Raw genomic sequence first — 21,844 nt, 5'->3', positions numbered from 1 at the left:
GAAAATTATTTTCGTTATTATTTTTGCATTGCGTGTGTTGAGATAGTATTAAAAAATTCTAAAGTCTTTGTAATCAGGAAAATATATTTCCGTTCAGGGTTCTCCATCTCCATGTGTCACTTCTAATAATAGAGTCCATTGTGTTTATGTTACAGGTTGCTTGTGGTGGCTGTCATATGCTGGTTTTTGCCACCCCAAGGTCTAAAAAATCAAACATCATTCATGTGCTAGAAGAAAATGAACACAACTTACCTGCTAAAACCTCTGAAATGGGTGGAGATGCAGATCAGCATACATTTTCAGCACGTTTGCGACGGAGGGAGAAGGTACACAAGTAACTGTTTCTAACAGGCTATTAAAAACTGTGTGTATGAAAAACTGAAGTATCAGGAAATGCATTTATCTGAAAGTTTTCTTTAAAAGTCTTTTAATTTTTGGAAGTTTTTTCTTGAATGTTTTATCTTCATGATGAAATTTTCAGTATAGCTTCTTGGAATCAGAGGGAAAGTCTCTGTTTTTAATACTTTCAAGGAATGAAGTATAAAATATGAGATTGTAAATCCTAACTGAAATTAATGGAAGTGAGGTATAGAAGTACATCCATGATAGTACACAAAAATAAATCATTTTCTGTTTTGTTTTTGTCTAAATAAATAAAAGGTTAAATTACTTCTAATTCATAGGTTTGAATTTGCACTTCTGTATACTGTGAGCATCTAAACCTTGAAATTAAATATATTTAATTAATTGTAAATCTGGCTCAGATACTTTTAAAATTTCAACCAAAATTCTAAGTCAATTCAACAGCCTATAGTTTGATTCACAGAGTCTGTTCCAAAAACTGAAATGTGGATAGTACCTTTAACTTAATATATCCTGTACGTTATTCTTTATGAATCTAATATATATACTGTCTTGCTTTCTTCTAACCCTTTCACAAGGAAAAATCACCAGAACAATTTAGTCGATTGGTGCGAACACTTCCTCCTTTGGGGAAAAGTTCCCTAAAGCTTGCATCAAGGGTCATCAGCAGTACTATTCCTCTTGGTGGAGCAACCTATCCTGATAGAAATAAAGAATCTGAATCCATTTTGGACCGTGAAACAGGTAAACTGTTATGTTTATCTATGGGGATGATCAGCAACAAAAACAAATAGTTTTACTGTAACACAAAATTCTGGACAAGACAAATTGAAATCTTCAGGTGGGGTATTGAATAACTGGGGTCAGGTTATTTGTGGGACTGCTTCTCCCTAAGGGTCACCAGGTCAAACAGGATGGGCACTTCCAGTCCCTTCTCTTCAGTATTGGCATCTGGTGGGACCTTGGAGGCATGCCTTCTCCATAGCTGCCCTGGCCCTTTGGAACAGCCTTGCCCTGAGATCTGGAGGGCCGCTATTCTTACAGTCTTCCAGAAGACAATGGAGACCTGGCTTTCTCCATGTATTGGGTTAAGGTGGGAGTGAGTCTAGCAAATGTGGCTGTTCGAGTACTGCATCTCAGGGATTTATGTCGTTTGCATGATGATAGAAATTTGAACCACTGCATCAAGGTCTGATGAAAGAAAGTTTCATTGTATTCCATTGCCTCTTTTCATTTGCATATTGATACAAAAATGTTTTCCCCGTATTAATTATTAACAGGACAAACTCTCTTTTTCCCCCAAAAAAGTCAAAGTACATTATGTGTTTTGTTTTAAAGGAGGTAAGAAAGAGGAGAACAGTGATACAGAGGACAGCTCAAGTGAGAATGGTTCAGATGAAAATGAGGGAAGAACCCTTGGTGATACTACAGATGTCTTAAATATGGTAATGTATTTACTAGCAAATGGTTGAAGAGGTCTGTGGGAGAACTTAGGGATACACAAAACAGGAAAATGTGTTGGTTTGAATTGTAACAAAACCATTGTGTGCCAGATTTTCTGCCTAACTGTACCAGGTCAGTCACAGTTCAACGGAAAGGAAGCCTGGAATACTTTGATTGTTCCAAATATTGAATGAAACAAAACTAGGCCAAAGCAATTTTAAATTAAATTTTAATTTAAATAAGGAGCTGGCACACATGAGACTCATAGATATTCTTACAGACTGAAAATGGAAGCCATTGTAATGCTTTGTTTAGTTGTGCCCACTTTTCTAGGAAAAAAATATTAAGCTGGAGTGGAAAATATAATCAGGAATGGGGGTTCTGTAGGGGACCAGGCAACTAACAGTTTTCCTACTTGATCCAATGGATTTTGTGATTGATTGTGCCTGACAATACTCACAATATAGTCACAAAATTCCAGATATGCACATCTGATCTAAAAATCTCTGACCTAGTTTAGTACCAATGTTTATTTTATACTGGGAAAAATTATTTTAAAAAAGAGTTACGGAAAGATGCTGTTTAAAATTCAGTATTTTCTTAGAGAATATTTTGTGATAAAATTTTGTATTTCAGCACAGTGACTAAATTCAACATTTAGAATTAGGAAAATAACAGGTGATACCTTTTAAAGTTACAGAAAAACTAGGCCTTGTTTGGGAGGCATAGACTCTGCTCACAGTCTCCAGTTTTAATAATAAAAATTTATTAAATTTATATGCTGCCTGACTCCCAGCGACTTTGGGGCAGTTTTGTACACATGTAAGGCTATTTAAAACATACAGAATTTTTATCCTGGTTTCTGAGAACACTTAGAAAAACTATACTTCATTGCTGTACTCATTCAGTCAAAATAGACATGACTGAGCTAAAACAAAAATAGTCTGACATGTAATAAAACCTTTTCCTTCATTTCTCTAATTCTGTTTTTTTCTGGTTGTTCAGAAACTGCTCTGAGATATTCCAGTAAAAAGCATATTGCATGTATGTAAACCTTAATTGCTTGCTTTTAGTACTACTCAGATGAAAATATTTTTCAGACCCATGTGATGAGACTAAATCCCAATGACCAATCGGTAGAATTAGCACCAGTTCAAAAACAAAAGGTATTGTCAAATTATTTATATATTTCATGTTGCTTACTTTTTTCATGCTTTTGTGCCAGTAGATGAAACCTGGTGAACCGCTGGCCTGCAGAATGAATGCACCCTCAAAGGGTTCAACAACTTGCCCATGGCACTTCAGCTGCAATCCATCTTCCCGATAACCCTTCTCTCCATGTTGCCTTATATTATTTTCCCCATATTTCATCAAGTGTGCAGGAGAAAGTGGGAGAGTGCTGGTTCCCCATCTTTGACAAACAAGAGAACACCAATCCATTCCTCCCTGTATGGGAAAAGGCTTTAACTGACCAGTCTTTTCCTCCCTATATGTATAGGCAATCTTTTTCTCTAACCAGATGGATCTGGAAGGTTATGGGAGACAGGATTTCAGCAGAGGGGTCCTGCCAACCCCAAAGCCGTGCTCCTTGATTCTACATATGTTTGAAACAAATAGTTGTTGCACAAAACAAATTATGCATATTTTTGAGTGGCTTCAGGATATTTTTTTTGCATCAAAACTTTCAGATTATTTGAACCTTTATTTTCAAAATTCCATTTGAAAAACATATATTGCAATATTTCTTTGCAGTGGTTTATCTATTGGGAATTCCTTTCTTGCTTATCTCAACTAAGAGATTAACATAAGTCAGTTGTTAGGAGAGATACAATGTAATTTGCATAATTTTACTGAAAAAAAAAATCTCAAGTCAGAGAGCCCTGATATGTTAATATAAGGATAAAGAACGTACTGTGTCTCCAGTTAGTACTGATAAAACTTCAAACTGCCTTGTGCCCAAAGTACCGTTTCACTTGGCTTCATAGTGGAATGTATCTTTGTGCGGGAGCAGAGGGTGGGGAGGAGAGTAAGTACAGTCTAATAACTCTTTTATGGCTATGAATCCTAGATCAGTCTCCATCATCTAATTGATTATCTTACAAACATGGCATTCTCCCACTTATGGAGGCCACCTTTGTTGTATTAAGAGAGTAAATCTTGGTGAGCAGCAATATTTGCATGCCCAACTTCCATTTCTTTCAATAATAGCAAGTTCTTCTGTGAAGAAACTATATGTATGCATGCTAGAGCAGTATAGCTGACAAGTATATTTTAAAAATGAAAATCTGAGAATTGGCAATTCTATCATGTTAATGTAAGTACTCTGAAGAATCTGCAATCAGATTGGAATATGTAATACAACCCTGAATTTCACAACTATTTTATAAATTAATGTAACAAATTTAAATAAGTCTGGAATGAATTTAATATGTCACGAGGATTATAGTGATAGGTCTAAAGGTATTTGAATTGGTGAAAAAAATGTTTCTGTTTGCCCCAAAACACTTACCTTGCCTCCAGGATAGGTCAAATCCTCCATACCATTATAGTCTCTGTACCCTAATTTACACTGTTATGTTGGGTCTCTTAACGCTCAAGACCCTATTATTCTAAGGCCAATGAACCTGGAGCAGAGAAAAGAGTATAAGGGGGTGTCCACTGGGAAATTGGAGATTGGTTCATGCTTTTTTAAATGTTCCTGTTATTGTTTTAATCTTTTGCTTTTCCTATATTTAAGCCTCTTTTCCATTCTTTGATTGTTCACCCTTTTAATGTTCTGATGCCATTTTATTTACCCTTATTTTGTTCTTAATGCTCTCCTTTCTTTTTTCTTTTCTTGCTTCTCACATGGATTAGAAGAAAATTAAAAATGTGAAACTGAACATTGATGGTAAGGGTGGGTTGAAAGAGTCTGATCATATCCAGTTTCAGGAGGGCAAAGCATCTTCTCACTTGGAGTCTTTGGCTTCTGAATGTTTTGAAAAGGATGTCTCTACCAAAAAAAGTTGCTATGATGCTTTTGTGCAGAAAATTAAGGCTCGTAAAAAGTATTCAAAAAATAAATCTGAACAACTTTCTGTTACTGAATTGAAATTTGACACTCAACAAACTGTAAAAGAAGAATTTAAAGTGACAAAAAAGAAAAATATTGATAAAATAAATTCTGGACCAACTCAGCATGTAGTGTTATTTAGCCATGCTAGTAATGATCAGCTGGAAAAACGATATGAAGATTATCAGAAAAATAAAATAGAAGCTAAACCTGATCAATATATGCAAGGTAAAAACAACAGTGAAAAACAAAAACAGTATAATCACAAAGAAAGAATTACAGAACAAACGGTAAGAAAGCCATCTTCTTCAAGTCAGGAAACTATGAATAAGTCAGCAACGTATGTTTTCAAGATAAACCAATTTAATTCTGAAAACATGACAACTAGAGAAACAAATGGAGAAGGCAGAAACAATAAATGGAAAAGGAATCAAGTTGATTATAAAGAAAAGAGAAATTTAAATGTTAACAATATGCAAAATGAAAAACAAAATATGGGTGATACATCAGAGAAAGATACCCAGGAACAAGAAGAGAATCCAGAAAACGAGCAAGACAATGAAGAATATGAAATAAGTGTGGAAGAGGCTGAAGGGGGCAATGGAACACAAGAAAAAGAAAGTGACAGTGAGGAAAAATCTGAAGAACAGGAAGTTGAAAATGAAGCTAGTAAAGGCAAAGTGGATTCCATGATAGGCACCAACAACGATGAAGAAGAAAGTGAAAATGATGAATTACAACCTGAAACAGAAAATGAGCGTAATCTGGAGGAAGAAGAAGAGAACTTTCAGATAAGAAGCAAGAAAGATGACATGGATAATAAACTGCAAGAGATAGAGGGAAGAGATGTATATGAGCCTGAAGAGGGGGAAAAAACTAAAATCATGGGGAAAAGGAAAATTAACATAAAACTGAAAGAAAAGGAATATGAGAAGAATGACCAGATGAAGAATAAAATGAAAAAAATTGGGAAGGAAAAAGATGATGAAGAAATGGGAGATGGAAGAGGAAACAGAAAAGAGGGAGAGGAAGAAGAGGAAGAAGAGGAAGAGGAAGAGGAAGAAAACGAGGAAGAAAATTATGAAGAATGTGAAGATGGTGAGGAAAGTGGCGATGCTATGGTGATAGAGGAGGAGGAGGGCACAGAGGAAGAGGAACTTGAAGAACAGGATCAGGAAGAGACTGAAAGAGAGGAGGAAGGACAAGAGGAGCAAGAGGGAGAAATTGAAACAGAAGTCGAAGAAGAAAGTGTGGGAGATGAAGAGGAGGAAGAAGATGAGGTAGAGGGAGACAGTGAAGAAGAAGAGATAGAAGATGAGCCAGAATTTGATGAAGGGGAAGAAGAACAAAGTGAGAGGGAGGAGGAGGAGCAGGAGGAGGAGCAGGAGGACAAAATAGTTGAGCATGAAGAGGAAGAAAAAGGCGAAAGCTCCAAAGATCAAAAACATAAAGAAAATAACAAAAGGAGAAAGCAAAATACAAACAACAAAATAAAAAACTTTAAGCAAAAAGTAACATTGAAACGAGCAGTGAATGGATTGCGACATACACAAGAGTTTTGGAACAATGTTTTACCGCATTATTTGACACTAAAGTAACCCTGAAGATTAGAAATAATTTTTATATGAAGATCTTTTTCAGGAAGCTATGGTATAATGCCTATACAGGTAGTCCCCAGGTTAAGAACAAGTTCCATTCCCAAGATCTGTCCTTAAGTTGAATTTGTATGTAAGCCGGAACAGTATTATTGTATAAGACTGTATAAGTAGTATTGCGTAATGAATTTGAACCATTGTATAAAAAACTTGATTTTTGCTACAATAGGCTCCATTCTTAATTATGGATCGTCGTTAACCTGGGGCGTTCTTAATCTGGGGACTACCTGTGTATAATACCTGCATGAATGTATATGTGTGTGTCTCTGTGTGTGTATATATGTACATGTGTATATATGTATATATGTACTGTATATGTGTGTATAACTATAATGTGTATGTGTACACACACACACAAAATGTGTGTGCGTATATACATTTCAGAAATCAATTAAAAACACATCCCTTGAATCTACTCTTTAACGTATGGAGTGTGAATTTCTTTTCACCTATGTAGGATAAGTCTCCTCACCAAATCCTAGGTCATTAAAGCCAGAGTTCTTCATAACATATCAAAGTCCATATTTTTGGAATATAGTTCCACATCATATTTACATCTTTAACTCTTACATTTACCCTTAGCATATATAATGGCTTGAAATCAAAATGAGCTGTGTAAAAACATGACCACATCGTGTGAGCCAGACAGTTCTCAAATTTCTTATACTGCCAACACAAAAAAACCTAATATCCCTTTTTAAACATCCTTTGAAGAGTCCAATAAACACAGAACAAGATTGTCTGATGAATTAACTTCACCTCTAGGTCATAAGAAGTATGTTTAACATTTTCTAATTTTCCAAAATTAGATATTCCAGTTAAATATCGCTAAAGCTGGAAGTTTGATAGCTATCATATAAATTTCCATATCTCAGAATAAATTTGTAAATTGTGGGCAGGCTTTCCAGCTCCATAATAAAATAGGGAGATGATGCATTACAGTGGTAACAGTCCATATAGGACCAGAACTCTTGATGCTCTTTCTGTTGTGTTCTTGCTGCATAATTCCCTGAAGCATCTGACCAACTACATTCATTGCCACTGTGCCGTAACACAGCCTTTCCACACTGGTGCCTCCAAATGTTTTTCACTCACCAGTGGGAGGGGCAAAACCTGCAAGGTCACAGGAGCAGCATGAATATTGCTAGTTAACCTACATAATTCACATACAGTAGCTAATCCAAGTGTAGTCTTGGTTGATGGGAGTTGATTTAGTAATCTAATCCTTCTGGAGAGCACCAGGTTGGGAAGGGGACCCTCAGATTTGCTTTTCCATTTAATATCATTTAGACACATATTTGTATGTTTCCATTCAGTAGACATACAGATTCAAATTAGAAATCCTTGGAAGATAAAATATCTTGTTAAAAAACAGTACTCGACATCACAGTTTCAATCCATTTTAGATTTGTGTGGCAGCAAAACAAGTAACTCTGGGAAAAAATACTGAATATACTTGTTCTTTATTTACCACATTTTAATACTGCTTTTTAAACTTACATGTTTTCAAACCTATACATACAATAAAAATACTAAAATTAATAAATATAAAATTATAAAATACTTAAAAAGTAAAAACATACCTTTCATCAAAAGATTGCATCAGTATCTTAAGATTGTGACCAAAACTTCTGTGAAAGAAAATAATACAATAAAAAAACATCGTTCCTCTTTATTCTGTATTTGTCAGAGTGCACCTAGAATATTGTGTCCTGTTCTGGGCACTGTATTTTAAGAACAATGTTGATCAATTGGAACATACAGTATACAGAGGAGATGAGCCAAGCTGACGAGGAAGCTAGAAGAAAAAAATTAGGAACAGTTGGAGACATTGGGTATGTTTACCATGGAGAAGGCTGCAGGGAGATGTGACAGCTGATTTCAAGTATCTGAATGGGTGTCACGTGGAAGACTTGTCACAGAAGATAGAACAAGAGACAGTAGACTTCAATAACAAGATCGTAAATTTTAGACATCAAGAAAAAAACTCTAACAGCAAAGGCTGTTTGGAAAGGAATGGAGGGTGGTGGACCTGGTTTCAATGAAGGTATCTAAACAGAGGCTGAAGAGCCATCTGCCAGGTATCATATAGTAATAGAATCTTGTTCTGGGCAGTGGTTGGACTAGATAATTTCCATGGTTTCTTCTAAGCTTTATGTTCTGTGATTCTAAACAATAAAACTACAGTGGAAAGATTAACATTCTGAATTTCTTGATAAATACATGTTGGATATTCATATGCAATTGTTCTGGAAAAATTATAAGCAACATTCCTTTGGCTATTTCTCAAAACTGTAGACGAGTAGTAATAAATGGATTTTCTGTTTTTACAGTATCTGGTTATTCTTTGGCAAACATGTAATATTAAAAGCGCGTTGAGTACATTGCATTTCCCTGCAGGATTGATTATATTCAAAACTGATACAGCAGTAACAGGGCATCTTTATTAGCTCACGGTATTTTTGATTGCCCAGCAGAAGCACATTGGAACAATATTAGAAATGATATGGTAGCTCTGCAGCTCTTTACCCTACTCACTTGGAAAGAGAGATTGAGACCCTACTTTTTACAGATGTCTTCCATTGGATATTGAATAATCCACCAAAATCTGATACTAGGAAGAAAATGATAAGATGTAACAAAATACGTCTTGGTAGGAGATTGGATTGTTTTCCCTCCCATGCCTTCACATACTGCCAAAGTGAAGTGAAATCAGGGAAGACATCAGATGCACAGGCAGATTGCACAAGTACGCTCTATTTCAAATTAATGCATCAATTTACCAAAACAAGTGTTATTTTACCTATTGTGAAATACAGCTTTGGCAATTGCCATGAGTTTATGTGGCCAGACTCTGCTATTAAGATAGGTCATGTTGTGATGCATTATCCCAGTAAAATTATAAATTGCTGGAGGGTTTTAAGTGAGTGGAAGAGGTCCTAGGAAAGTGGTATATTTGTACTTCAGTCTAATGAATACTTGGTTATAAAGTGAAGTCATTGTAAGCAAAACAAGTTCTCTGTTTTGTTTTTATTAGCACTCTTAGAAAATGTTCACTTTACCATGTCTTAATGTAATAATTGGAAGTGTTTCCAAGATTTGTGCCATTTTATGTTTTTAGTTTTTCTATCTTTGTGATGTAGGGCTTTTACATAAATTGCAGCACTGATGCTTTTTGCATTATAGTTAAATAACTGTTTCTATTAAGGCACAGCCTCATTTGCTCTATGAAACAGGAACATTGGCCACAATGATCCATTCCTCTGTTTTCTCAATATTTTGTAAGAATTGCTGATAATGAAATAGCAAGCAAAGCTCTTCATTCAGACCAGAGTCTCTGCTGCATACAAGAAATAGTTGCATTTTTAAATAACTTTGAGTTTCAGCTGATACGTAAGACTTAGTATGAGCTATTAGCAGGCCCCAGTTTTTGCTTATTAATACAGTAAATAAAGGTGAAACTTGATTAAATTTAAGATAGTATCATATTGGTATTCATGTCTATCCATAAAGTAGATCATGGTATTTAAAGACTCCCCTTCTGCTTTGTTATAATCAATGCATTATCTTGCCTTTTGTCATCTGGCAAAATGGAAATCTGATCAAGTAAATTGAGTAAGATTTCATACAAACCGTCTCTTGCAAAGGACAGAAAACTATTCTAGGATGTTACAAGTGTATGAGTGGGCAGGAGAGATTTGGGGTTTATGCTTAAATTAAAGAAAAATGTTCTAGAGAAGATCATTACCTCCACCCTTAATGGATCAACTTGAGATGTTTGCTGTGGCCAAAAATTGAGACTTCTCTCCAGTTTCTGGCATGTCAGAAGGTAACTACATATGTGTAATCTAAGAATGTGAAGTGTGTATATTTTCCCAAATCTTTTTCCTATCTTTTATCAAATATTCTATCCTCCTCCTCCTCTTTAATTCAGTATAATTGGATTTAAAGTGTTGAGTAAAAAAAAAAAGGGGGATGATGAAATAGCTGGTTGGTTTAGGTATTCATCCTTATGTAGATAATGAGCATTTTTCTAATTTTCCAGGATTATTTAATCTGGAGTAGTAGAAATTGGAGAAGCTAATAAAAACCCCAAAGGAGGCCATTTTACAATTCATTAAAGGCCAAAGATTTGATGCTCACCAGGGGCAGGGGGAAAAATGAAGATACAATGTCCATTGACTTAGAACTCTTGATTGATAATTGTTATATTATTTTGTCATTTTCTAGCATGACACAACTGGGATTTTTTCAATATATTTTAGATATTGCAACTAAGCTGCACCTGTTTTGCAAAGTATTTTATTTTATTTTATTTTATTCATTCAGTCTTGTCCGATTCTGCCTGGACAAGTCCCTGCAATTTTCTTGCCAAGTGGTTTGCCATTACCTTCTTCCTTGGGCTGAGAGAAAGTGACTGGCCCAAGGTCACCCAGCTGGTTTTGTGCCTAAGGCAAGACTAGAACTCACATCTCCAGTTTCTAGCCTGATGCTTTAACCACTACACCAAACTGGCTCTTTGCAAAGTATAGTTATCAGTTAAAACATTTCTTCATGTTAGTTAATGCTATTGTCTTTAGTAAAATATTAGAAAAAAAAGACACAATACAGTTATAACTGATTGTTTGGGGAAAATTGCTATATTCAGAAGTAGAACCAATGGTGCTTTCTTGTTGGCAAGTTTATAAAAGATTGGAAAAATGCCATATAATAATTGCATACATAAAACACCTCTGCTTTAGTTCTCTCAGTGTAAAACAAGCTGTTTAAATAATTAGTACAGCATTTTATCTCAGTGAAACACCAATTTTAAATAAGTATCAACATAAATTGAAATTCTGTTTTTGAAATATTTCTATTACAATATGGAGAAGAATGCTTATGAAATTATACCAATCTGAATTTCCTGTATCATAGGAAATTGTATTTCCAATTAAATGCATAGTTTTTTCTGCTTCTCCTGCTTTGGACTTAATTTTTTGCAGAATTTTTATGAATACCAGACATAATTTTATTAATGCAAAGCTTGTTGAACTTTTTATAATTTAAGATTTCTGTCCATAGATGTTTTTAAAAATACTTTTCAATAAGTTATTTGTTCATATCATACAGTATTGGCAATTGAAAGTATTTAGTATGATTTATTTATTTATTTATTTATTTATTTACTTTTCAATAAGTTATTTGTTCATATCATACAGTATTGGCAATTGAAAGTATTTAGTATGATTTATTTATTTATTTAGTTAGTTAGTTAGTTAGTCCCACCTTAGGCATGAAAGCTGGCTGGGTGACCGTGGGCCAGTCACACTCTCTCAGCCCAACTCACCTCCCAGGGTTGTTGTGGGGAAAATAAGGGAAGGAAGGAGTGTTTGGTATGTTTGCCACCTTGAGTTATTTATAAAAATAATAAAGGTGGGATAGAAAACAAATAAATGATTACAATGCTTACTAAGTTTCATGAGAAATTAGCTTAATTGAATTCCTCCCCCTCCCCTTTCCTTCTCCTTCCCTTGTGATTACAGGGCCTGCTTATTTTTGCACTGCAGTCAGCTAGCCATCATGCAACTATCAATGCATGATGAGAAGAGTGGTTTTGTTTGTCAGCTGACTTGTTGCAGAGCCTGATGTTGATTAAGGCTGAGAGGTGCTGACTAGCCCAAGGTCACCCAGGTGGCTTCTGTGCCTAAGAGAGGATTAGAACCTGTCTCCATTCCTAGTCCAGCACTTTAACCACTATACCTGCTGTCCCTCAGATGAGCTTAATTTATGACTTGCATAATTTAAAAATAGAAATGATTTTTTATATTTATTACATTCTCAACATTTTAATGAAGTTCAGAATCATTACGGCAAAATGAGATACTTAGAAGAAATGGACTGTGATGTGGTAATTTGCATTCTGGGCCAGAATTAATTTATTTTCTTTTGAGGTTATTGGCTTTGCCAGTTTTCAGTTCAACTGTTCAGAAGTTCCCAGATTTTTTAATAAATGAAACTGTTCTGGTCTTTAAACATCTTTAAATGGTGAAGGTGTGAATTACATTATCTGACCTGCATAAAATAATCTGTAATGTAATGATAGAAGCTTTTATTCATTCTGACATACATATAATATCTGTCTTCAAAAAACATTACAGGATCAACAATCATCTGATGAGGAAGATAGAAGTGGTAGTCATAATACTGAAGAAGAAGAAGAGGAACATCAACAAAAACAATTTAAGACTGATCAGACTCCTGAAGATGAGGGAAAGAGCAGTAAACCTTTTGAGAATGAAGAAAATCAGATGGCTGTAGAAACAATAGAGGTAAACTGTGTGTTCATTTTCAGGATTAAGCTTTTGGAGAATGAGATGCTATCTATCTCATTATCTATTGCAATATTAGTTACACTGTAAAATTGTCTTCTGCCGGTTCCCTCCCCCCGCCTTTTTTTGTAAATGAAGCTCTTATTATTTCTTTTTTAAAAATTCTTTAAATGGTGAAATTCTATTTTGCAGTGTCAGACCAGTGTGTAAGTTTGATGTGGAGATATGAAGCTTTGATTCATAAACTTAGCAATAAAATGTCTGTCTTCATATCAAAGGATCAAAAAACATCTGATGAGGAAGAGACTTGTGCTAGCAGTGAGGATGAGAATAAAAAAGACTGCGATGAAAACAAAGATAGTGAAAAAGAAGAGGAGAAAGAACAAGATGCAACAGAATATTATGATGATCATGCACTTGACGAGGAGCAAGGCAGTATATTATGTGAAAATGAGGAAAAGAATGTTACAAATATGGAAACAATGGAGGTAAATGTTTTGTTTATTTTCAGCACTGAATTTTTTTGGAATTATAACAGCTTCTTTTTGGAGGAATAATATAGACCACAGTGTAGGATGTTTTTTCTCTTTTTACTGCAGGAGAAAATTTATTATACAAAAATAGCAACTCTTCTTTAAACAAAATTGATGATACCCACTTATTTCTAAATCTTCTCACTATAACTATTTACTTACTTGCCTATATGTCTATGAATTTCAGTATTAATCAAATCCTTAAGGATTTCTTATCTACAGTTTTATGGGTTTCTATACTGTAAATTGCTTTTTCTCTTGCCCCTTACCTTTCCAGGCAGGCTTGAATTTCCAACACTGTATAAATTACCAAGTTTAGCTATCCCTGCTTTTGGCTGCACTCCTGGCTGTGGATTGTGGAAAAAAACTTCCACCTGAGCTCTAGCCATCCTTTAGCCAGTGTTTAGCCAAGTAGGCTTGGCTGGCTATGATGCAGGATAGGACGTTCAGCAAAGTACTGGTTGTCTATGCCCTGAACTGCTGCAGAGACATTATCATCCCTCAGTCTGTCAGTCTTTGGTTGGGAGGAGAAAGGTTTGTTACCAGCTGCCTATTGGCACTTCTCAAACTTGCATGGCTGAAGGCTCTGCTGCTCCAGTCAGCTTTCAGCTGCTCATGCACTCAATTCAGTGCCCAGTTTTTCCATGCCTCCAACTGACCGTTGCACCAAGCTGTCTTGGTGCTTCTTGCTTTCCTCTCTTCTTGCATGCAACCTTCTTTTTTCCTGCTTTCCAACAGTTGAATGCAATCTCCCCTCTGTGCACTTATCCACCCATCATACCCAGGTGCAGAAAACATTCTGCTGTTATAGTGGGAACATAGATTTGGTCCAGCTAATTCAGTTGCCTCAAATCCCAGAGAGGAAGAAAAGACAAAGGGAAGGAAGGGCTCATGCCCTGTATTGTTAATCATATTTGTACTGTTACCTTAGAGCAAACTGTTCAAGAAAACTCTGTTGTAGATTTTTCTACTTTTATGCATATATGTTAACATTATCAGTGTCCCATCTTGAGTATCTTAACATTTTGAGCAGAGATAGAAACTCATACCCATGAGCTGCATGCAAACTGCTCAGCACTCCATTCATGGCTTCCAGGCTCTCCAAATTTGGTGAGGCTGAACATTTCTGATTTGGGTTTGGGATTGGTTGGGTTTCTAGTGGGTTTTCTCTAATAAATCTTGCAGGTCAGAGCTAGCTGATCTTGACAGATCTCAGAAAAGCTATGAAGGGTGACGCCTAGTTAGTCCTTGGATGGGTAACCAGCAGGATATATCAGGTCAGTAGTTTAGCATGGGAAAGTAAACAAGAAATAAATTGTGGAAGAAAGTGGTCATAGACTAATTTTGTATTGCTGTCAAGGACACAGTATGGAAGTATCCATGTAATCACCAGGAGTCAAGCTCAACTTGAATAAGACTTCTTTTTTTTTTAGCCTTGCAGAGGCTTAAGATCCAAAACATCATGTAAGATTCCAACATTCAGAGAGAAATCTGTGTGTGTGTTTTTTTTACATTGGGGAAAATTAATTTTTTCCTCCTAGACTCCTAGAAAGCTTCCCCAAAGCAAAAAAACAAAATCCTACAGTTTTGGCTCAGACCACTCTACTGTATCCCCTGTGGCCCACTGGCAGAGCAGAGAGAGTAATAAGACAATGTCAAATGGCTGTCCACCTTGCTTTACAGCACTGAGGAATAAAAGGTGAAAATGGTGTAACTGGAGAAATGTTAAAATACAGGTGTGGCTTAGTTATGGAGTACTGTGTGGACATTGTATCTATGTCTGAAGGCTGAAATAATGATGTTACTGTTTCCCTTTACAAAGGGACAGGTAGCAAAAGTGAATGCAAAAACTACACAAGAGATAGATTGTTAAGTATGCCTTGGACTTAACAGAATTCTGAATGAAAGATACAAAAGGTGATAGTCAGCAAAATTGGCAAGTGCAGTGCAGCTTTAAGCTGAGCAGGGAACAGTGTGATGGATATGTTTATGTACTTATATGTAATAAAAAAATAATTTTACAAATTCTTGGAGATGTTTTGCTTGTTTTTTCTTTTAGAAAGATAACCCTATTCCAGATAATGACCCAGATAAACAAGGTGGGAGAGAATTTATTTTTCTCTTTTTCATTATTTTGTTTCTAGAAATATTGATTAGTTCTGTTCAAAAGGCATTGTTTCTAGAAGTATTCTGTTCAAAGTTTCTGTTTCTACAAGTAGCTCTTTCTAGGTTGATGTTTATGTCAGCCTCTTCTGTCAAGGCTTCTGCTATTCCAGTTTAGCAGCATAGCTATCCGTCACACATTTTCTGATACAGTGATGGCAACTGAATGCAGATGGGAAAGTTTCAGATATTCCTGGGTGATGCCTTGCTTAATGTCTCTACTAAAAGGTGGTTTAGGACCTTACTGGAAAGGCTATTTGCAGTTTTCTTCCTTTTTTGTAGGTATTCCCTGTCATCTGTAGCTTCTAAGTATTTAGGCAAATATTTTATATGCTCACCAATATAAACCCCCTTTGTCATAAGCATGTTGTTCAAGTGAAAAACAAAACAAAACTAGTAGACTAAAAATAGTCATCCATTCAATAAAACAAAAATTCCTGAGGTTTGGCTGTACAATTTGTGCTTTACTAAATACCTTATTAGCTGAATGGTTCACCACTTGAAGGTCGTGACTTAAACAAAGATATTCTAAAATGACTGATTTATTGTATTATTTTTAGCATGTGAGAATGCTGAGATTCATACAAAGAATAATTCTTCACAAGCAATTGTAGACAATCAAGACAGAACATCTGGAAGACTACTAGATAAGGCAAAAAGGGTAAAAACACTAAAATATGATAATTTGCAACAACATCAAAAAGGAAAATTATTCCATATGTGACATGCATACCTGGAGCTGTGTAATGACCTATCTATCCCATTTCATTTGTATATTTCATATAATTAAATTTTTTGGGTTATGATCCACTAGATTTATATTAATTTCAGTAGAAAGTTGCTAATGGTTTAGAATGCTAACTTGCACTTGAATACACAATGTTCAGTGTGGCTAGTCTCCTTGCTATTTTTTATTAACCTGGAATCATTTCAGCTATGCTGAAATTTTAGGTGTTAGTTATCTAGAACGATTAATAGATGAGTGCTCCACATAAGTCCAGCATTACCACTCCATTAACATCACTCAGACAATATTAACTGCTACAGATTCTCAGAGGTTCAACTGAAGTGCCTGAAAAAAATGAAGCCAGATGACTTCTGTGTGAGTGAGGACCTGAGGGTCCTGAGTGATATAGAAGCTAACGTACATTCAAGTGGGTGCATGAGAAGGTTTCTGTAGAGGAGTACAGAGATGGCTTTGAAGAAAATATGCAGCAACCATTAGTAAAACATGAGCTTAGCATGAGAAAATAGGAAAGCATGAGAAGGAAATTCAAGATTGCCCCATCTTGAGCCTCTTTAGTATAATAGGGAGGCAAAGGGAAATACTGTGATACTTTTTACCATTTATGTTCAGACTTCAGAGATGGAAGAGTTATGCATTTGAATAAAACCTTCCCCCTCTGATTTCTGCTTCTATTGGCAGAAAAACGTCATTTAAGTCTACCCAAATGTTTTAGCCCAGCTTTCTCAATAATATGCTAATTTTCCAGCTCCAATTTTTTTTTTAAAAAAAATGCAATATTGAAATATGCAATCAGTTCCCTACTGTCTAAAGTAATACAGTATGGCAAATGTGTGCTATGTTCATGCATGTTTGAAAAAATTAAGTGAACAATCATCTGGTTATATCATATGTGAATTTCTAAGATACTTGGGCCTTTTACAAACTTTTACAAAACATTCAAGATTTGCATTTACTTCCTGACTTGTGCAGTTTGGATGGAAGGAAATTAAGGAATTTAGCCAAATTAGAAAACAACAGATAGGATAGTTTAACAAAAGAGCTACAAATGAAATGTTTTAGTTTGAAAGCAAAGTAAGTTGTTGACATAATTCTATTTATGTTGTGAGCATAATGCTTTGCAGTCTACTTGAATGTTGTAAACAAACATCTGTTACCAATTATAATGTGGTTGCATAACACTTTGTTACAATAATTCACTGGGAACTTTACTCCTTTATCTTACTTCTGCTGGCTTTAGTACTTAAATGGCTGAAGTTTGAAATATAATGCAAATTTATTTGGAAGTAAATCCTTGGAATTCAGTGGGATGTTCTTTAGATTGCATGATCTGAATTGCAAATATATATTCTTGATTCATAGTATTTCAAAATAGTATGGATAAAGTCTTCAGGCTGCCTTCTTTTTAACTATTTTATATAGCATTTTTTAATGTTATTCATTTGTTTTCAGGGTTGTTTATAATTATATGCATTGTTATTTTCTTTCTGTGTTTTAGTTTTCTTTTTTTAAACGAAGGTCTATGAAGCAGAAAAATGCACATAGCTGTGATGAAAGCGAAAAGCTACCTCAAGGTGAACAGGATACAGGAAATCAAGCCAGTGTATCTGCTGAAAAGAGTAAAGATGAAAACCAGAACCATACTGGGAAGAATCAAAGGGGATCACCATCAACATACCAGAACAGAAAGTCATCCTCTACATGTATAATTCTTTAGTAATGAATGTATAGGGCTTGTAAATACGTGATGTCTTGCAAGCAGATACTGCAATTTATACATGGAAACAATAATGGCATCTATGTAATGATTACAGTATTTTTTTTTGTAAAATTTAGCATTTTGGGACTGATCTACATTAATTTGGACCAACCTTCCAATATTTATTTGTATTCATAATTTTAGCTACTGCAACAAAATGGGTAACACAGTCTTATTGATGTGTTGTGGCCCTAACTTTCAGTGATTTTAATAAAATATATTTTTGTACATCAGAAGTTAGAATAAGGACTGTGACTTTTTTTTCCTAAAAGGGTACAACCGTATGTGCTTGTTGTAAATACTCCTTTGGCTAGAAATAGGCAGAGGAATAGCTTATGAAAGTGCTTATTCTTTGGATTGTCTTACCTTCAAACGGGAACATTTGCAAACCATAAAACCAGTTAAGATAATTTAGTATAATCTTACTAAAGTAATGGTTATAACTTTAAAGTAATGTATAAGTAATGGTTTCTACAGCCCAGTGAAACTTTCACTCTTGGTATTACATTGACTTGAGCTCTGACTCAGTTTTGATCTCTGTTCCATCATGGTTGGATTACTGTACAATAACACTGGTTTGGTTGCCTCTGGAACCTGGAAATTTAGAACAGAATGCTGGTACAAGCCTTTGAAGCCAATGATCAAAAGCAAGGATTCCATTATCTTACCGCCTTGGATGCAATCTGCTTTTGGGCTTTTCCCATGCAAATCTGTCTCACTGCATAGCCCTGATTTGTATAAGCCAGGCTTGCAAATACCCCAGCAAGAGTGTTTTCACATATGGCTGCATCTTTCCAAAAGGTTGATTCATTCTCTGCAGGCAAGGTGATAACACTGCCTGCCTGATGACCTCATCTGTTCAAGCTGTCAAACAAGGATTTTGTGCAAGATGAAGCTAGAAATTCTGGCTCCCTCCTCCTCCTCTGTGCAGGGCTTTTTATTTATGCATTTAAACCATTTATATGCCCCCCCTCCCAATTTGCAATTGCCAGTCTGGTGAGTGAATGACATGACTGGGTGGTTTTTGCCAAGGGATAGGACAACCTTCTAGACATCATTTAGCCTGCCACGCCAAATCAACTGGATGAAGTTTTTCTTCCCTAGCCTATCTAATCAGCACCTTCTTCCTTACAGTAGTCACTTAGCTACTCTGGAGCAACAGGGTTTCTCAGCCAGGGTTTTGCAAGAGGTCACTGGGTGTTCACGATTTATTTAAGAAATTATTTCAAATTCAGGCAACTACACAGTAAAGACGTAAGTTTCATTATTTTTAGCTTAAGAACTCTGTTGATGCAGTGTGGAACAGGCCTACGCATGAAACAAATATAATAATTTTGGAACTTCTGGCCTACTTATATTTGAGCCTGAATGTGCAGGAGTTCCCTGAGGCCTGAAAAATATTGCAAGGGTTCCTCCAGGGTCAAAAGATTGAGAAAGGCTGCTTTGGAGGCTAAAAAAGTATGCTAGTGAGAAGCATGCTATGATGTCAGATTTTCTTCTCTTGAATGCTCTAGGGAATGCTCTGTTCTTTTCAGCCACAGCGCTGGAATGTGCACCTTACTGGAAAGACAATAGACAGGAATTTAAAAATATTCTGCAGTGGTCTCAAGTCTGTCAGAAGCAGAGAGAGCTTGGGTTTGCAGTCTCCCTGTGGTCTGGCCAGCGAGTGACCGCTGAGGGCAGGAAGAGTTGGCCGGGGAGGAGGACCGAGGCAGGCTGCTGGGGCTGCTTTGTGTCGGGGCAGAAGGGGCTTCTGCTTCCTACCAACTTCATGGAGGTCTCCAGCGCTCTCCAAACATTTCCTCCACCGCCTCTTCAGAAAGTAAAGAGCAAGAGAGTGGAGAAAAAAGCGTATTTGGAACTGCGTGGTGAAGGTTTTATTAAAGCCTTCTTTTTGCTCGGAAAAAACGCCGCCACTCCCAGAATGTGTGGACAGGCGCTACCCCCTCTGGCAGAGCGGGCTGGACGCGGCGCTGCGCGTGCCCTCGGAAGGCACCTACGGCGTCCGGCCTCAGGCTCCCTGCAACACCGTCCGGGGGTGGGGGTGGGGGTGGGGGTGGGGGTGGGGGGCAGAAAAGGGAGGGTTCAGGGGAAGCTTCAGTGCGCTTCGCCGGCGGGAAGAGGACGCAGGGGAGGAGTTTCTACAGGGCGCCCCACGGTTTGCTTGGCGAAGGTCTCCGTCCCACCCCCGCCCCTACTCCCGCTTTTCACTCCGGCGAGCCTTGGAGCGGCGGGGGCCCGACTTCTCAGCCGCCGAGGATCATGAGGGGCGCTTCAGTTTGCTTGGCAGTTCTGCTGGCGGTGGGCTCGCGCTTCAGCCTCGCGTACCAAGGTAGGAGTGTGTGCTTGGGAACGATTCCTGGGAGCGGCAGGGGAGGGAAGGAGACGTCCCCTGTCCCGAGGTCCGACGAGGAGCCCTCGAGACTATAAAATAGCCGCCGCGCCTCGACCGCGGCCACTTCTGGAAAGAGGAAGCGCGTTAGGAATGCTCCCTCTTGTGTGACGCCTGCCCGAAAAAGAATGCGCCCATCGTGGGACTGTCACACTCTCGCATTAGGAGCATCTGGTATTTCCGGAGCGAAAGAAGGCATTGCTCCTGGAAGGCGCCTGGAAGCGTTGTCGATGCCCGGGAAGCTCTGCTCCCAGTCAGCTAGCGGGCCAAATTGGCCGGAGAGCAGCGCGAGCAATGCAGCGCTGGCTCTTGTCAGTGGTCACTGCTACTCCGATCCCTAAACGATCCCTTAAACGATAAGCAAGTACAGTTGGCCAACCAGGAGAATGCGGTGCTGGCTCTTGTCTGATGAATGAAACATAGGTAGGCACCTTATCTTGAACCACAATCACCTCTACTCAGGGACCCAGTGTAAAAATATTGGCACTCAGTTGAATATCTGGTCAATAGTTAATCAAGATTCGTGCCTCTTGAATTTGTACCAGCTTGTGTGTTCTCAGTGGGATATTTCTGCCATACTATATGAATAAAGTAACCCTATTTAGGAATCATGTCTCACTACTCTGAGAGCTCTTTCATGATTGATGTCATATTTTAAACCATATCAGAAAATTAGATTTGCTATACCATCATATCTTGCGATGCATACAAACATGTTATTGTGCAGAACACTAAGCCAATTTGTGTGTTTGTGTGTGAGACTGTCATATATTTTAATGTTCACAATTCCATCACTTCTTCATTCAGGATAGTTGCAGCTTTTTGATTATACAGATTCAGTATAGGATCTTTTGGTCCAAACATCTTATCTGCTATGTCTCTGAATAGATTACTGTACTGTGCTTAGATATAAGTGCTCACAAAATAAAAATTACTACGATTACTACTATCACTATTAAATTCCTGTCAAGTCATAATCTTGTGGAGTGGATTTGGTAAAGTCACTGTCTCTTAGCCTTAATTCTATACAGTGGGTATTAAAATGATCTACCTCATAGGATTTATTTACTAAACTTAAATATTGCCCTTCACTCAAGAAAGTTTAAACAATATTAAATCCAGTTCCAACAAAAACTGAATGGAAAGATGAACAAGATAAAACATTAAAGTGCTGCTAAGCACACTCATGATTCTATCAGGCTCTGTAATTGCAAGTCTAACTGTGCCCTGGTTTCACTGCTGATCAGTAGCTTCTGCAGGAAATTGAAAGGCTTACTGGGGACTTGATTTGACACATTTAAAAAAACAAACAGAGGAAACTGACATGTTGCAAATTAAAGCACCAAACTCCAGCATAAACTTTATTTTGAAATTAAGCCCCAAGGCATTTACAGGAAATAAAAGGATTGGAGGCAGAAACCAGTGATT

At 36.9% G+C, this 21,844-nt stretch overlaps 3 protein-coding genes across 4 annotated transcripts in view; all 3 read left to right on the top strand.

The window, feature by feature from the left end:
• The window catches only part of RPGR (retinitis pigmentosa GTPase regulator), a 28,826-nt gene extending 22,044 nt beyond the window's left edge, over positions 1-6,782 (top strand). Inside the window, exons 10-14 of the mRNA XM_063305227.1 lie at positions 156-326; positions 942-1,107; positions 1,702-1,808; positions 2,907-2,972; positions 4,663-6,782. Of these exons, the coding sequence (XP_063161297.1) occupies positions 156-326; positions 942-1,107; positions 1,702-1,808; positions 2,907-2,972; positions 4,663-6,456 (2,304 nt within the window). The 3' untranslated portion in view covers positions 6,457-6,782. The remainder of the gene's footprint in view (positions 1-155; positions 327-941; positions 1,108-1,701; positions 1,809-2,906; positions 2,973-4,662) is intronic.
• A 5,843-nt stretch (positions 6,783-12,625) lies between these two features.
• Positions 12,626-18,264, top strand: LOC134498874 (histone H3.v1-like). The gene is made up of 5 exons (XM_063305226.1): positions 12,626-12,824; positions 13,103-13,312; positions 15,417-15,456; positions 16,081-16,181; positions 17,764-18,264. Exons 1-5 carry the CDS (start codon positions 12,804-12,806, stop codon positions 17,980-17,982), a joined length of 591 nt encoding a protein of 196 aa, XP_063161296.1. The 5' UTR covers positions 12,626-12,803; the 3' UTR covers positions 17,983-18,264.
• Positions 18,265-20,144: 1,880 nt separating this feature from the next.
• The window catches only part of SRPX (sushi repeat containing protein X-linked), a 49,717-nt gene continuing 48,017 nt past the window's right edge, over positions 20,145-21,844 (top strand). Inside the window, exon 1 of one of the 2 annotated variants that reach the window (XM_063305222.1) lies at positions 20,145-20,356. In XM_063305222.1, the coding sequence (XP_063161292.1) occupies positions 20,287-20,356 (70 nt within the window). In that variant the 5' untranslated portion in view covers positions 20,145-20,286. The remainder of the gene's footprint in view (positions 20,357-21,844) is intronic. The other variant, XM_063305223.1, reaches the window with a different exon arrangement.

The sequence above is a fragment of the Candoia aspera genome, chromosome 5, assembly GCF_035149785.1.
Source record: "Candoia aspera isolate rCanAsp1 chromosome 5, rCanAsp1.hap2, whole genome shotgun sequence".
NCBI classification, from domain to species: domain Eukaryota; kingdom Metazoa; phylum Chordata; class Lepidosauria; order Squamata; family Boidae; genus Candoia; species Candoia aspera.
The sequence above is the reverse complement of the archived record's forward strand: the minus strand, read 5'-3'. Positions and strand labels throughout refer to the sequence as shown.

Bases quoted from the DNA above. Each gene is read 5' to 3' on its own strand.
- LOC134498874 (XM_063305226.1), top strand. From the start codon at position 12,804: ATGGCTGTAGAAACAATAGAG. The intron at 12,825-13,102 runs GTAAACTGTGTG...TTCATATCAAAG, and splicing joins TGGCTGTAGAAACAATAGAG to GATCAAAAAACATCTGATGA. The intron at 15,457-16,080 runs GTGGGAGAGAAT...TATTATTTTTAG, and splicing joins TAATGACCCAGATAAACAAG to CATGTGAGAATGCTGAGATT.